Source organism: Pelobates fuscus, chromosome 3 (genome assembly GCF_036172605.1).
Source record: "Pelobates fuscus isolate aPelFus1 chromosome 3, aPelFus1.pri, whole genome shotgun sequence".
NCBI classification, from domain to species: domain Eukaryota; kingdom Metazoa; phylum Chordata; class Amphibia; order Anura; family Pelobatidae; genus Pelobates; species Pelobates fuscus.
Window position 1 is genome coordinate 362798641 of NC_086319.1, and position 14101 is coordinate 362812741.

Sequence of the window (14101 nt, forward strand, 5' to 3'; positions counted from 1 at the left end):
GTCCATATTCTTGGATATGACTGCCTTCTTCTAAATCACAATATTTCATAATTAATACTATGAATGTTGTATTGCCGTGTGACTTGCTGAGCAACTTTCATAAATCTCAGTACTACAGATGCTTCTGTGACTGCTGCTAGCATCAATGTAGTAGTGCTGTCAATATTGAGTGCAATATGGTTTTAACAGTGCCTCACTTTCAGTACAAATTCACATTTAAAAAAGGTAAAAGCAGAATGTGTTCCTAGCTTTTTGCCACAAGATGACGTCCAGCTCTTAGTCGTAGAAATATACCACAAACCTACTCAGTCAGGTAGCTTCTGGTCTGGACCAATCAAATTATGGTTGGACTTTTCTCCTTGTGAATTGAGATCTGGCTACAGTGCATCTCATAAGTATTTCCCTTGCACATTCTGAATTTTGTTTGAAAAGGCCAAAATCCCATTTTAGTTTCAGTTTTTCTTTATACTGATTTTGAACCACCAAATAGAAATGTCTTCAGAAGTATTCACAATATGGCACTACCATCCTTGACTACAAATACAGTGGTGAGTATTTTGTTGGTTTATCTCTATAATTCCTGCTCGTATGGATACTGCCGTTGGCATTCAAGACTGATAAACAATCTTAAAGTCTGTACTCAAATTCCCAGTATGAGGTCTGGACTTCAATGTTTGACTCTGTCTGAAGTATCTTGAAAGTTAAACGTTCACCTCTGGAATCAACCTCCCTTCTGACCAGTTTCCTAGTCTCGGCCAACAAAAACATTCCTCCAGCATATCCCTACCATGCTTCACTGAGGATGGCATTATGATGGTAATGACCTTGGTGCTGTTAAACCAGAGGGTTTTTCCAAACTTGCTTTTTCCCGTGTGTTTTGATAAATTCAAAACTTATTTCTTTCTGGATCTTTATTACCACTCTTCCATGCAGTGGAGTGTCCATGTTATGGTTGTCCCATAGACTGCTTTCCAATCTTGCCTGTGGATTTCTCCGGCTCATTCAGCGTTTTTGGCTTGTGGTTGGTTACTCTGTAGAATAGTGAATATTTGAGAAACATTTTAGAGACTAACTGTTTCATAAGAACGTTACACTGAACTTTTGATGGCTTCATAATATATTGTGATGCTGTCTAACAGACCTTGGGGCTTTCAGGAACGGTTATTTTTTTTCATCACTGGACTAAGTGCACACTCAATTTAATCTATTATGTGACTTTTGAAGGTGGTAATTGCTGGCTCCCCTTACTAGGTACACTGTAGGCCATGGGTGTCCAACCTTTCGGCTTCCCTTGGCCGCATTGAGCGAAGAGGAATTGTCTTGGGCCACACATCCTATATAATGTATATACATAAAACTTTAAATGCCCTCTTAATTTTCAATTGTTTAGTAGATAACTCCCTTGTCGTTTGGTGGAGATGAACAAATGTAAGGCTGACAAATTAGGGAACTATCTACTAAACACACGTCTAGAAGTATGCACACAAACAGATACAATGTGTAAATCTGTGTACATGTTTATATAATCACACAAACACAATCAAAGACCTATACAAATCACAAATGCACACAATCTCAGACCCCCACACACCTGCAACCACAGGCCTATACACACTTGGACCCCCACACATGCAATCACAGATATACATAACACATTCACACAATTTTATAATTAAAGGACCACTCTAGTGCCAGGAAAACATACTAGTTTTCCTGGCACTAGAGTGCCCTGAGGGTGCCCCCACCCTCAGAGTCCCCCTCCCGCCCGGCTCTGGAAAGGGGGAAAGGGTAAAACTTACCTTTTTCCAGCGCTGGGCGGGGAGCTCTCCTCTCCGCCACCATCGGCTGAATGCGCATGCGCGGCAAGAGCTGCGCGCGCATTCAGCCGGTCGCATAGGAAAGCATTTGCAATGCTTTCCTATGGACGCTTGCGTGCTCTCACTGTGATTTTTCAGTGAGAATCACGCAAGCACCTCTAGCGGCTGTCAATGAGACAGCCACTAGAGGATTAGGGGGAAGGCTTAACCAATTTATAAACATAGCAGTTTCTCTGAGACTGCTATGTTTATAAAAAATTGGGTTAACCCTAGCTGGACCTGGCACCCAGACCACTTCATTAAGCTGAAGTGGTCTGGGTGCCTAGAGTGGTCCTTTAAGAGGTCCACCCAGCCTCCCTACCTTGCTCTGAGGGCTGGTGTGAATCTGATGGCCGGTGGTTGCTGTTGGGCTGGGTTCTCTGTTCCTCCTGCGCAGGTCCCTCTCACACTCAGTAGTGATGCCGAAGCAAGGATGACTTCCTATCCCGGCTGCCGGCTCACTACAGGGTGCATGAGGTTGCTGTGCAGGAGCAGCACAGTGAGTAAAGTGCTTTCCTGGCTGCCCAGCAATAGGGCCGCAATACTATTAGTTCCGGGCTTGGGTTTGGACATGCCTGCTGTAGGCACCAGAACAGTTGCATCTTAATCTAGTTGTTTTGTAGCTTGGGGACTCTGCATAATTGCTGCAATTTTCTCAGAAGGCAGTGTTTACACTAAAAGGGCTTCCTGGATTTCAGCCCTGCAATCTAGAATGTTGTGTTTACATGCAGGAGTGTGGAGATGAATGCTTGTCATAGTGATACAATGACTTCATGCATCTGAGGAGATGCTAAGTAGTGATTTGCTTTGCATGTGCACTAGCCTTTCAATTCTTGAGTCATTTGCTTGGCTGAGATCATCAGGATTGATCTTGGCTGGAGCAATACCAGCATTTCTTTTCTCCTTTTTTAATTTTTTTATAAATCTGAGGGCCAAATAACCCAAATTGGTAGAACACTGTCATTTCTATTCCTAACACTATAGTGTTCCATTAAGACTTTACCTTTGTTGCTGTGAAACTCCAAGTTCTGGTAGGGTCACTTAACAGGATTAATTTTTATCGAATATAAAATTTTAGATCTCCATACAGCTATTTACCAATGTTCTGGAACGTCACATCTCCCTCTCTGATACAAATGTTTCTATTCTCACCCCCCCCCTTGCAATGTGCGCCCACACTATGCCAGGGCTGAACTGAATTTTATTAGACACTGAGGTGAGTATTATGCTTTCCTTGCATATGGTGGCAGTACAATAGGGATGTACTCTTCCCTCGGGACAAGCATCTGAAATAAAAAAAATGTTCTCTATCCTTTAATTTCTCTCGGCAGCAAAGAGAATAAGAATAAAATATAACAGTGCAACCAATCACCACACAACATATAGTATATCGGGTGTTGCACTCCTAAACTCCTCCTCTTTCTTCATTGCTCCCAAGTACCTTGTTTCTACACTGCATTGATTTAATTAGATTGCTAAGAATTCATATTATGTTTGGCTTGGTTGGTTTCTACTTACATTTTGTTGTGATTACTATGACTGGGAAGTGTGCCTGGTCTTTTACGCCTTAGTACCTGACTGGGGTGGCCGGGACCCTTTCCCTGCCTCCCTCTAGGCGATAATTTGCCTGGCCGAGGGAAGGCAACAGAGGCCCCTTTGCAGCTGTTCCCTCACTGCCTGCAGGATACCGTTGCCGCCAGGACCCAACCGCAGCTTTTAGCTGCACTATAACACTGAATTGTTATAGGTGATGATCAATGTTTTGTTGGTATTTTCTGGGAACTAGTGGTTCCCTTTTAACTGTTAACCCTGTCCACACTGCTTGTGGTATAACACGTGTACATGTAAAGCTGAGGTCTTCTCCCCAGAGAGTTGTGACTATTGTCAAGTGAATTATTCTGTGTAAAAGGACGATTTCCCTCATTGTAAGTGTAACTGCTCTTGGTTAAAATATCCAACCTTTTGCTAGACAGTAAAGCAAATGTCATTGAGTGGTTTCTGATTGGATGCCCTTCCTTGTGATTGAGGGTTCTGCCTATTACTGACATTTGCTGTTCCTATAAAGGAAAGAACTACATACCTGTATTCCTGACACTATAGTATTGCGGCTGCTTAGGTGACCGGCCTCATTTCGATTCCTGGAAAGGTGAATTTACACTAAGAAAACAAATTTTTGTTTTCCCCCATGCTGGTCTCTCCACATCTGGCCCTGTCTATATAGCTGGGATAAAGATTGATCTCAGACAATCCAATGCTTTCCCATTGGGAAGCCAATTGCATGCGCAGCAAAATCCACATCTCTATGGGGAATGTTCAGCCCTCCATGCAGTGTGCACCTCTAGTAACAGCCTGATTGGCAGTCACTGGAGGTGTTGTTGTGTATTACTGTAAACTCTGCCTTTTCTCTAAAAAGGCAGTGTTAACGTTAAAAAAAAAAAAACCTGCAGGGACATGCTATAGGCACTATAACTGTATCAAGCCATAGTTCTGGTGACTATGGCATCCCTTTACGTTGTGGTTAAATCATGGAATAGAGTGGAACAGAGAGGACACGTTTTCCCCGAGCCTGGCTTGCTTAAACCGCAAAACACACTGGGTACGATCCTCTCCGAAGCCTGACCCTAACACCAGAGGGAGAGTTGAGGAAAATGGGACAGAAAAGCAAAAAACCCAAAAGCGATCGGACCCCGACAAGCAGAGATATCCGTGAACTCCTGAGGGGCGCCCAAAGGGCTGCATGGGACAACATGGTGCTGGAGGGAGATGACTCATCGGACTCCTCCGAAGCCAACCCGCTCGACATTGAAGAGGAGATACCGCTCAATATACCCATGAGACCTGCAGCCAAACACCCAGCCCCAGCTGAACCTGTAACAGCTGCCCAGCTGAAAGACATGTTGGCTGAGCTCAGGGCGAATATAGCGGCAGATATGGCCCACTTTAAAGCGGCCGTTGAAAGCGCCACCTCCCGGATCACTCTCATAGAGGCCACAACTAGCACCCAAGACTCCAGGCTAACAGTGGTGGAAAACCAAATTGCAGAACTGCAAAAACAACTGACAACCACAGACAGAATGGACGCCATGGAGGACCAGAAAAGGCGCTACAATCTTACAATCCGCGGCATCCCGGACTCGATCGGTCTAACCGACTTACCTCACTATGTCCACCGACTGCTCAACACGCTGCTGCCGCCCAAACAGGCCAAAGCGGTGAAAATAGACTGCCTATTTCGAATACCAAAACCGCCTACAGCGCCCACGACTGCCTCCGCCGACCTTATCATAAGATTCCAATCGGTCAGATAAGGCCCTGCTGCTCACAGCCACAAGGGGGAAGACCCCAATACTCTTCGAAGGCTCATCCCTCACGCTCTTCCCTGATCTCACCCGCAACACCATCGCATGGCGGAGGTCGCTGAGACCGCTGCTGAACACCCTTCAAACACTGCAGATCCAGTACCGTTGGGGAATCCCTAAGCAGCTGCTATTCACCCACATGAATGTCACATACAGGGCCCAGAGCTACACGGAACTGGAAGCTCACCTACATAAGATCGACATCACGGAACCGCAGAGAGACCGGCTCAGGACTCGCACACATTGACCCCTCTGCCATCAAATAATTCACCCCTCGCACGGGGCAATGCCTAGGACAAGAGACTGACCTGAGGAGCTCTCTATGAGCAACCACCCTCAGCTCACCGGTTGAACGACCGGGCTCCACACAACACCACCGATGATCACATAACACCGGTTCAAACTTTCTCTCTGTTCCCAAAATGCTTGTTTATTCTTGTCTTAACTTTTTTTTTTTTCTTTTTCTCTGTTGCTTTTCAAATGGTTAACTGTTTAAAATAGCCCTAGCAGCACCTCACATACTTAGGCCAACACAGCCGACTAATGTGACAGAGGTACTCCCACTAGCCTGGGGACGCCTAAACATGGACGGAACTCCTCTTCTCTCCCCCCCCCCCCCCCTCCGGGCCTCGACATCCTAGAGAGTTGCAAACTGAGACCGGCAACCGACACCGGGGGGGCAACCCCTAACAGGGATACCCAAGACCCACGGATGCGACAGCACATACACACCCTGGGGACAACACTGGATGCATCCTCGCATAAACTAAAGTTACTTCACACATCATACGTTTATTACCCATGACTCTACTCACCTGCCTAACCTGCACTTTCGTACAAGACTAGTCGGCATATGTGACACCTTCTGGCTGACCCTTCTGATCAACCGCATACCGTACACGACAATAGCGGACAGATGTCACCATATGGGCTAGGAATACCCTATGATTGATGTATTCTATGTGTACCTCGTCTTTACAACAAAAAATAACAGTGCAGCATACATAACCATCTCTGCTAGCCAATTGTCTATTTTGGAAATATATATGTTTATACTGCTGCAACTTGTATACTCCATTCTGCACTTTCAAAAATAAAGAATTAAAAAAAATAACAAAAAAAAAATCATGGAATAGAAACTCCCCACTCAATAGCAACAGAAGTGATTTGTGTCTAAAATTTGCAGTTTATAAACTCGTCTGTTTTGCAGTAATGCAATCTGTCTATCATTTTATCTCTTGGTTTGAATTTCCACTGCATTTGATCTCTTTTGTGGTCTACAAACACTTTAATGGGTTACTCCCACTACCATGGCAACTTCTGCTTTTAAAAGTAGTGAAGGTGGTATGACTCTGTATGTGCAGTGGTTTAAAACTACCTATACTCAGATATGCCTTTATTAAAATGTATTCTTATTCTGTGGGCTGGCACTCATAACTTGGCCTCTAACTTTGTTCTGAACTTCCTAATGTCAATTCTGTGCAAAAATGTGGGCTGCAACAGACCTAATCTTCTGTAGGCTTTGTCAGCAAAGTGTGTGTCCTGTTAGACATTTTTTTTTTGTCCCACAATTATCCCTACAATCCTCCTCTACCCTTCTTCCATTTAATAATTCCTCCATCTCTTTATTCCATTTATTCTTTTAATATCCCTCCCTGACTCCCTACCCTTACTGGCTTGGCGCATACATGCACTTTGAGCTAGAACGATCCAATCAAGTGATCTTTTAAAAATAATTCAATTGGGCCACGAGTAGGCAGCTGTGATGTCAGCGTGGGGCGCAGTCTGGTACTGGATTCCGGGTAAATATTGTTATTTTACATGGTCTTATGGGAGTTGCTAAGTGTCCAATAGGGCATTCTAACTTTTTAAAATCCCTTAACCCCTTAAGGACACATGACATGTGTGACATGTCACGATTCCCTTTTATTCCAGAGGTTTGGTCCTTAAGGGGTTAAAAGGGTTTGAGTAACCCCTTTAAACATGTGCTGCATTGCATAGGGGATTCTGCAAAATCTCGTTGTGCTCCTTTCAATCTGACTCATACGCCCAGCCATCTGCTTGTGCTGTATGATCTGAAGCAGGAGTGGCCCGACAGCAACTCCAATGTGGTAGAACTTCCAACTCCTATCATGCTCTGGCAGACTAGCAAGGAATAATGTTTGTAGTCCAGCAGATAGGGGTACCTTTTCAGCCAACGCTGATAAATTACTCTGATCCCTGTATGACTAGGCATTTTTCAGCTTGCAGGAACTTTGTATTGTGCATAATGCTGTGACATGTGGCAGACAACCTCACAGATGCTATCAGACTGGCTGCTACGGAGATCACATAATAGGGAGAAAGGAAACAAAAAAATTCACAAGCAAACGTCTGATTTGTTTTGATGCTACTTGCAGTGCTGTGCAGCACCCACTGAATTGGTTAAGGCAAGTGGTGAGTGAAGCATTGTCTTTGTGCATTATTTGCATGTTCACGGTCTTCGTGCTGCATTAGGCTTGTAGCAGAGGTAGTGCTGTTGCCTGCCTAGTCCCCTCTATGCAGATCTGTAATGATATTCTGTGTATCCGCCCAGTCCCGGGGGAGGTGCCTGTGCAGGCATTGCTGCCACTTGTTGCTCTATATCGTGGCACAGAAGCAGCATCTGTAGAGGGGCTCAATCCTGGGAGCTGCTACAGAGGTGGGTCTGCCCAGGTCAGTGCAGTTTGTCCCTTTTTTACATTCTTACTGTGTATATTCTATGCAGTTACTGTTGGGTCTCCTCTAAATAATTTTTTTAGCAGAATATTTTCTATACAAGGTCTGTTTGTTCTGTCTAATCACTGCTACGGTCCTGCGTTACACTGCAGGAAAGTGGCTCGTTTGTAGACAGATCCTCGTAGAGATTGCCTTCTGTTGGTAACAGTTGGTACAGATCGGTCATATGACCTTAAATCGTATTATCTGCATCTAAATTTAGAGGTGTAGGGTGTAGCGATGCCCTTCCCTGTGAAATTGCTGCGTACTGCCAGTTTGTGTAGAAACTGAAGCTGTGGGTACATGTTGTGGCCCTTTTCAATATAAAGCTTGAGACATTTGTTTACAGCAATGTTCTGGTATTTCTGGTTGAAGGCTTCAGAAAACCACCCTGGTTGCCAACGCAGTGTGCTTGCAGACATTACGATGTTGTATACATTGCACTGAACAGTCAATGTATTGCTACTGAAAATGACAATGGCCTTAGTCATGTGACCTGGTTAATGATCTAATCACCTGTAGTATTGGGATAAATATTTACAGAACTTAATAATTTTGTTTAAAAAACAAAAAAGCCTTAACATCTTGTGTTCCAGTTTGACACCTGCTAGGATCTCTGAAATGTTTATACCTTCTATGTCACTTTAAGCCATTAATGTTCATTGTAGATCAGCATTAACATTTTATTAGTGTAAGTTCTCTCAAGGGTTTGGAGAGTTGAGCTTTATTACATACGGAGACCCTTAGAATTGTTTGTTCTTTTTTGAGTGCATGAACAGATTGACTTGCTCGTCCTCCCCTAATGAGCTGATTGTGAAGTGTAAATGTGAAAATTCTTCAATTTTGTTGCAAGGCTAAAATAAATTGTGTTCTGATGCAGCTTCTCCAGGGAGGTGTATATGTATGTCTGTCTGTGTTGACACAAGCTCTTTATGAACATACTCTCCCACTGGGTTTTGTTTTTGTGTATGCCTTGTCAATTCTGGCAAATGAGACCAAGGCTAGGTAGGCCTGAGATACTGTAACGGTCAGAACGTGGCTGCAACAATTGCAATTTCGAGATGCTCGGTTTGCCTGCCTCTTCCATTAGAAAATTGCTGTCATGGAGTTTATGCCAGAATTAACAGATTTATCGCACAGATTGTAAACTGCAAAAATGGCAAGTTTGAAAAATTCCTTTAAAGCAAAGCTGAGAGTACAACTGACGGAGACCTTTTGTATACATTTTGCAGTTTGCCTTTGAGATTCCTATTTAGTGACCAAATCCCACTGGCGCTTACCTCGAAAAATATTACTGTTGCCTGGCTTTCTTGGCGATAAATAGAAATATGCACCGTGTAGGTATAGCTAGATTAATCCTTTGTTACACATGTGCTGAATTGTGATCCTCCTTTCTCAGTGTCTAATTGTGCTAATCCCACTGGGCTTGGGCTGTCTGACATATGCAGAGCTGTAATTTGCAGTGTCTAGAAACTTTCTCTCATTCCCTTGACAGATTGCTTGTTAAATGCTGCTTATTCTACCTGTGAGCTGCTCCACTTTTGTGACTAACTGGTGATCAGTGTTTTCATTAAAAGCCTTTGTTTGAAATGGAATGCCCATTGATATTATTCTATGCCCCCACCCCCATCCATAATAAATGCTCAGTGTTTAAGAAGCATTTACTTGCCTTAGTCTAGCACCAGGTGAAGTTCCCTGACGCTGATTGGCGCATGACTGTGAGACCATAGGAACTGCACTGAGGTCCCATCAAAGGCTCATCAGAAGCCTTTGGAGTATTTCATGGGGATCAGAGCAAATTGCAGGGTGATGTATTACTCATAATGCAATATTCTATCTAATCTGTTACAGATTAGGTTTGTGGTAGGAATTTGCCCCTATCAAGCTTGGGTACAATACGCTAGGAAATGAATTCTTAGAAGACTGGCTACTCAAGTGTTTGTTTACCAGTTAGTGCAGATTTACCATGCAGCACTGAATCTTGAATGCCATGGCTCAAAAAAAAAAAAATCTTTTCGTGCTGGGGTAAGCAACATTCAGCACACCACTTTGCCAACATATGGGTTGCCTACCTCTGTTAAGGGGATGAGATGCAAGGTAAAATAATCCTGTGATATATATTATACATTTTACCTGGGGAAGATTGTTGGTGTTCGGAATTATTTTCCTGATCCTTTACAAATGTATTTTTTTTTTTTTTTTTAGAAAGATGATTTAGGAAGAGCTAAGGACTGCTGGGGCTGCCCCTCTGATACCCCAGCACTTTCCACTTGCAGCAATGCTGACATATTCCGCCGAATTAACGCCATGCTAGACAATTCCCTGGATTTCACTGGTGTCTGCACCACCCCCAGTTCCAAGGGCAAATGTGACCACCTGCATGGTAAGTGACTTGTTAATCTTTGTTCTGCTTAGATATGCCTGGGTGATATCATCATGATTTAATGTTCCATATGCTCATTGGTAAAATGGAGGAGTAGACTTAGGTGGCCGTAATAGATCTCCTCAAACATTAAAACGATTTCCCACAATACTCTGCCAGTCTAAACATGGCAGATTAGTTCTGTAAGAGCTGGCTGAAATCTACATTTGCCCTGCTTTGTAGATGGAGTGACTGGTTTTTAATATAAAGCTGCTGATGGGGTTTTAGAAACAATTTGGCATTAAAGGACTCCAGTCTTCTTGTCTGTCTTGAAACGGCTTATGACAGTTTATGCAAAGCCAACACATTCCGCATCGCTGTACAATTAGAATTAAAAGTTTTGTATTTTTTACCAACACGACATAAGAGAACAGTAAATGAAGGGCCCTGCATAAACGAGCTTAGAATAGATCTGTGTAATTGCTATGCTAGACAACTGTGCAGTCACCTTTTAAAGGTACCCTGCCATGTGGATTTTAGACATGTGAATTAAAGATATGCCATTTTGGAACTGTACTGTGTGAGGTGCTCCTTCCATAAACGGTAGAGTAAATGGTACCCTTAAAGGACCACTATAGGCATCAGACCACTTTCACTTCAATGAAGTGGTCTGGGTGCCAGGTCCCTCTAGTTTTAACCCCGCAGCTGAAAACCTAGCAGTTTCAGAGAAACTGCTATGTTTCACTGAGGGTTTATCCAGCCTCTAGTGGCTGTCTCACTGACAGCCGCTAGAGGCGCTTCCGCAATTCTTACTGTGAAAATCAGTGAGAAGATGCTGGACGTCCATAGGAAAGCATTGAGTAATGCTTTCATTTGGGCTGTTTGAATGCACACGAGGCTCTTGCCGCGCATTCAAATCGGAATTCTGCAGGGGGTGGAGTGTTCCCCGGCGCTGGAGAAAGGTATGTGGCTGAAGGGGTTTAACCCGTTCAGCCCAGTGGATGGGGGACCTAATGACCCTATAGTGCCAGGAAAACGTGTTTGTTTTCTGGCACTATAGTGCTCCTTTAACTACTGCCACTTGGAAAACTAACCTGTAAAAAAGTTTATGGGACCTGTTTTGCGCACCCTAACTTCATCAAAATAAAGTTATGATGCCTGGGGGTGTCCCTGGTGCTGGCTCACCTTTAGGGGTTGAACAAATTACAAACTAAATCCAAAATCTGTTCCAGCGCCAGATCATGCTGCTCTGTCCTTTTACTTTCTAGTTAAGGAAAGACTTGGACAGGGGTGATACTGATGTATGTACCTTTTCCCAAAAAAATTTTTTTATGAATTGGGAGATATTGATTGTCTTAGAGCATTAGCTTACCTCTCTAAACCAATCAGTAGCACCCTTGCTCAAGCCTTCTGTTTAGGATTTTAGAAAACAGGACAGGGGCCCATGCGATCACCGTTGGAGCACTGACTTTGATAAATGGTTTAACAGCTAATAGTGAGCCAGCAAGCTCATGGCACCATAACTTATTTTCAATAAAGTTAGGTTGTCCAAACTAGTTCTTTAAGGATGTGAATACTTGGCTTTTTTTTTTTTTTTTTTTTTAAATTCAAAACAAGTTACTCGCTTACTATCCCATATGCACTTAAATAGCTAGAGGTAAAAGTGTAAGCTTGCCTGCCACGTCAAGGCAAACCTCTTAGGTGAGTCCTAGACTAGCAAATTACCTTGCTGTTTTCAGCTTTAAGGCAAAATTTCTGAGACTGGTAGTTTTCTGAACACTACATACTTATTAACCAATAACTGTTTGGCCACCCAGGACTTTTGAGCATAGGGCTGAATTTTGTTTGTATTTGCTTCTGTATTACACGGCTATGTTGGTGCTGCTGCCCATGTTTTCCCAGTTAAGGATTTATAAATGGTGTAGGGATTAAGAAAAATGCCCCTCGGTCTCAGAGATTTATGCATTTTGACTGAAAACAGCAAGGTAATTTGTTAGTGTAAGACTCTTCCAAGAAGTTATGACATGGCAGGTGAACTTGCACTTTAATGGCCATTGGAGTGATACAGAAAAAAACATAGTTATATAAATGTGCACTGGGATTTGGGATAGTGTGCAAGTAACTTCTTGGGATTTAGTTTTATGTATTTGGGCTGATGTATACTGTAGCATTGCTGCTGCTGAGTAGTTCGGAGTATTATGCATGTTTTAGGCTACCAAATATAAACCAATAAAACTAAAGAATTTTATTAAACTTTTTTAAATTTTTTTCATCTTACTGTGACAGTTATGGTGCTGGAGCACCAGATAAATTGGACAGAACTTGGTGACACCTCACCCCATAACAATTACAGGAGGTTGTAGTTCACTAGAATGCAGAGAAATTGTATTTATATAGCGCCAGCAAATTCCATAGCGCTGTACAATGAGTGGACGAACAGACACGTAGTTCCACAGAAAAGGTGCAGCCCTGGAGAAGTCATGGAGGCGAGTATTAAAGGTGGGAATACAGGCTGAGGATAGGCGTAGGGGTCTTGACAGGACATACTTGTGTATTAGAGAGGATGGGTAGGTTAGAGCAGCATTATGTAGGGTCTTGTAAGAGTACCAGAATCTTAAATTGAGCCCTATATCTAACTGGTAGCCAATGTAGTGACGGACAGAAGTGGGAGGCGCGGTGGATAGGAAGATGAGCCTCGCCACCGCATTTATTATGGACTGTAATGGCGCAAGTTGGGAGAACGTAAGACCACTGAGAAGCAGATTACAGTAGTCAAGGCCGAGAAGACAGCATGGACCAGCACCTTAGCTGCATCTGGTGTTAAATAGGGGCGGATACAAGCTGTTTTGGAGAGGTTAGTGGCAGGATTTGGCAATAGACTGGACGTGAGGGGCGAAGGAGGTCTGAGTCAAATAGAACACCTAGGCAGTGAGCCTGCGAGGTAGGGGTGATGGTGGTGCTGTTGACTTGGAGGGAGACACACAGGAGTAGCAACACTTTGAGAGGAAAGACCAGAAGTTCTGTTTTGAGTAGGTTTAAGGAAGTCAGCCGCCATCCAGTTGAAAACTGCAGAGAGGCAGTGAGACACTAGTCAAGAGAGACGGGGTGAGATCAGGAGGGGGCAGGTAGATTTGTGTCATCGGCATATAAATGATAATGGAAGCCAAAGGAGTTGATGAGCTGAAATGAAGGATATTGCTCCCCATTGCTGTAAAATGGCTAATGTTTCTCAAAGTAGAAATGACTCTTTTGGGGGAAAAAGTTCCTTATTCACTCAACAGTGCTGTTGAACTTGGGATAGGTGGGGTGATGCTGTGGAGGTAAAAAAAAATCACCCTTTAGTCCTGACCTGGGTTACATCACCAGAAATGCCAGAGACCTAGTTTTTTGCATATTGATGTGCACATGCAATGCCTCAGTGGGTGTTAATTAATATAGTATACTCTGCCAGGTGTTCACTGTAAACAAACACTTATTGGTCACTTCTTGCACATCTGGTTGTGCAAATATCTGGATGTGACAGTTCAACTTTAACTCATCAACTATACTGGTCTTTTCTCCAAACTGCCTTTCCATTCACTTATCAGTCTTTGTTTTTCCTAATAATACTATGGTTTTCAACAAGGGCAGCTTAGACAAACTCACTGTTCAGGATAATAAAATCATAAGCCCAGACTGGTCAGTCTTTGCCCTGGGAGGCATTATGAGAACAGTGCTAGTGGGGTGAAATTGGGGAAGTGACCGTAATTGTTTGAAATAAGTAGGTAAATGTAAAATGGCAGTTACCA

General features: G+C 43.3%; 1 protein-coding gene across 6 annotated transcripts in view; it reads left to right on the plus strand.

The window, feature by feature from the left end:
* The window catches only part of CPEB1 (cytoplasmic polyadenylation element binding protein 1), a 57877-nt gene that overhangs the window by 13640 nt on the left and 30136 nt on the right, over positions 1-14101 (plus strand). For 3 of the 6 annotated variants that reach the window (XM_063449284.1, XM_063449282.1, XM_063449283.1), the window contains exon 2: positions 10157-10334. In XM_063449284.1, the coding sequence (XP_063305354.1) occupies positions 10157-10334 (178 nt within the window). Of the gene's footprint in view, positions 1-7567; positions 7652-7837; positions 7910-10156; positions 10335-14101 lie in introns of those variants that run through there. The other 3 variants (XM_063449286.1, XM_063449287.1, XM_063449285.1) reach the window with 3 other exon arrangements.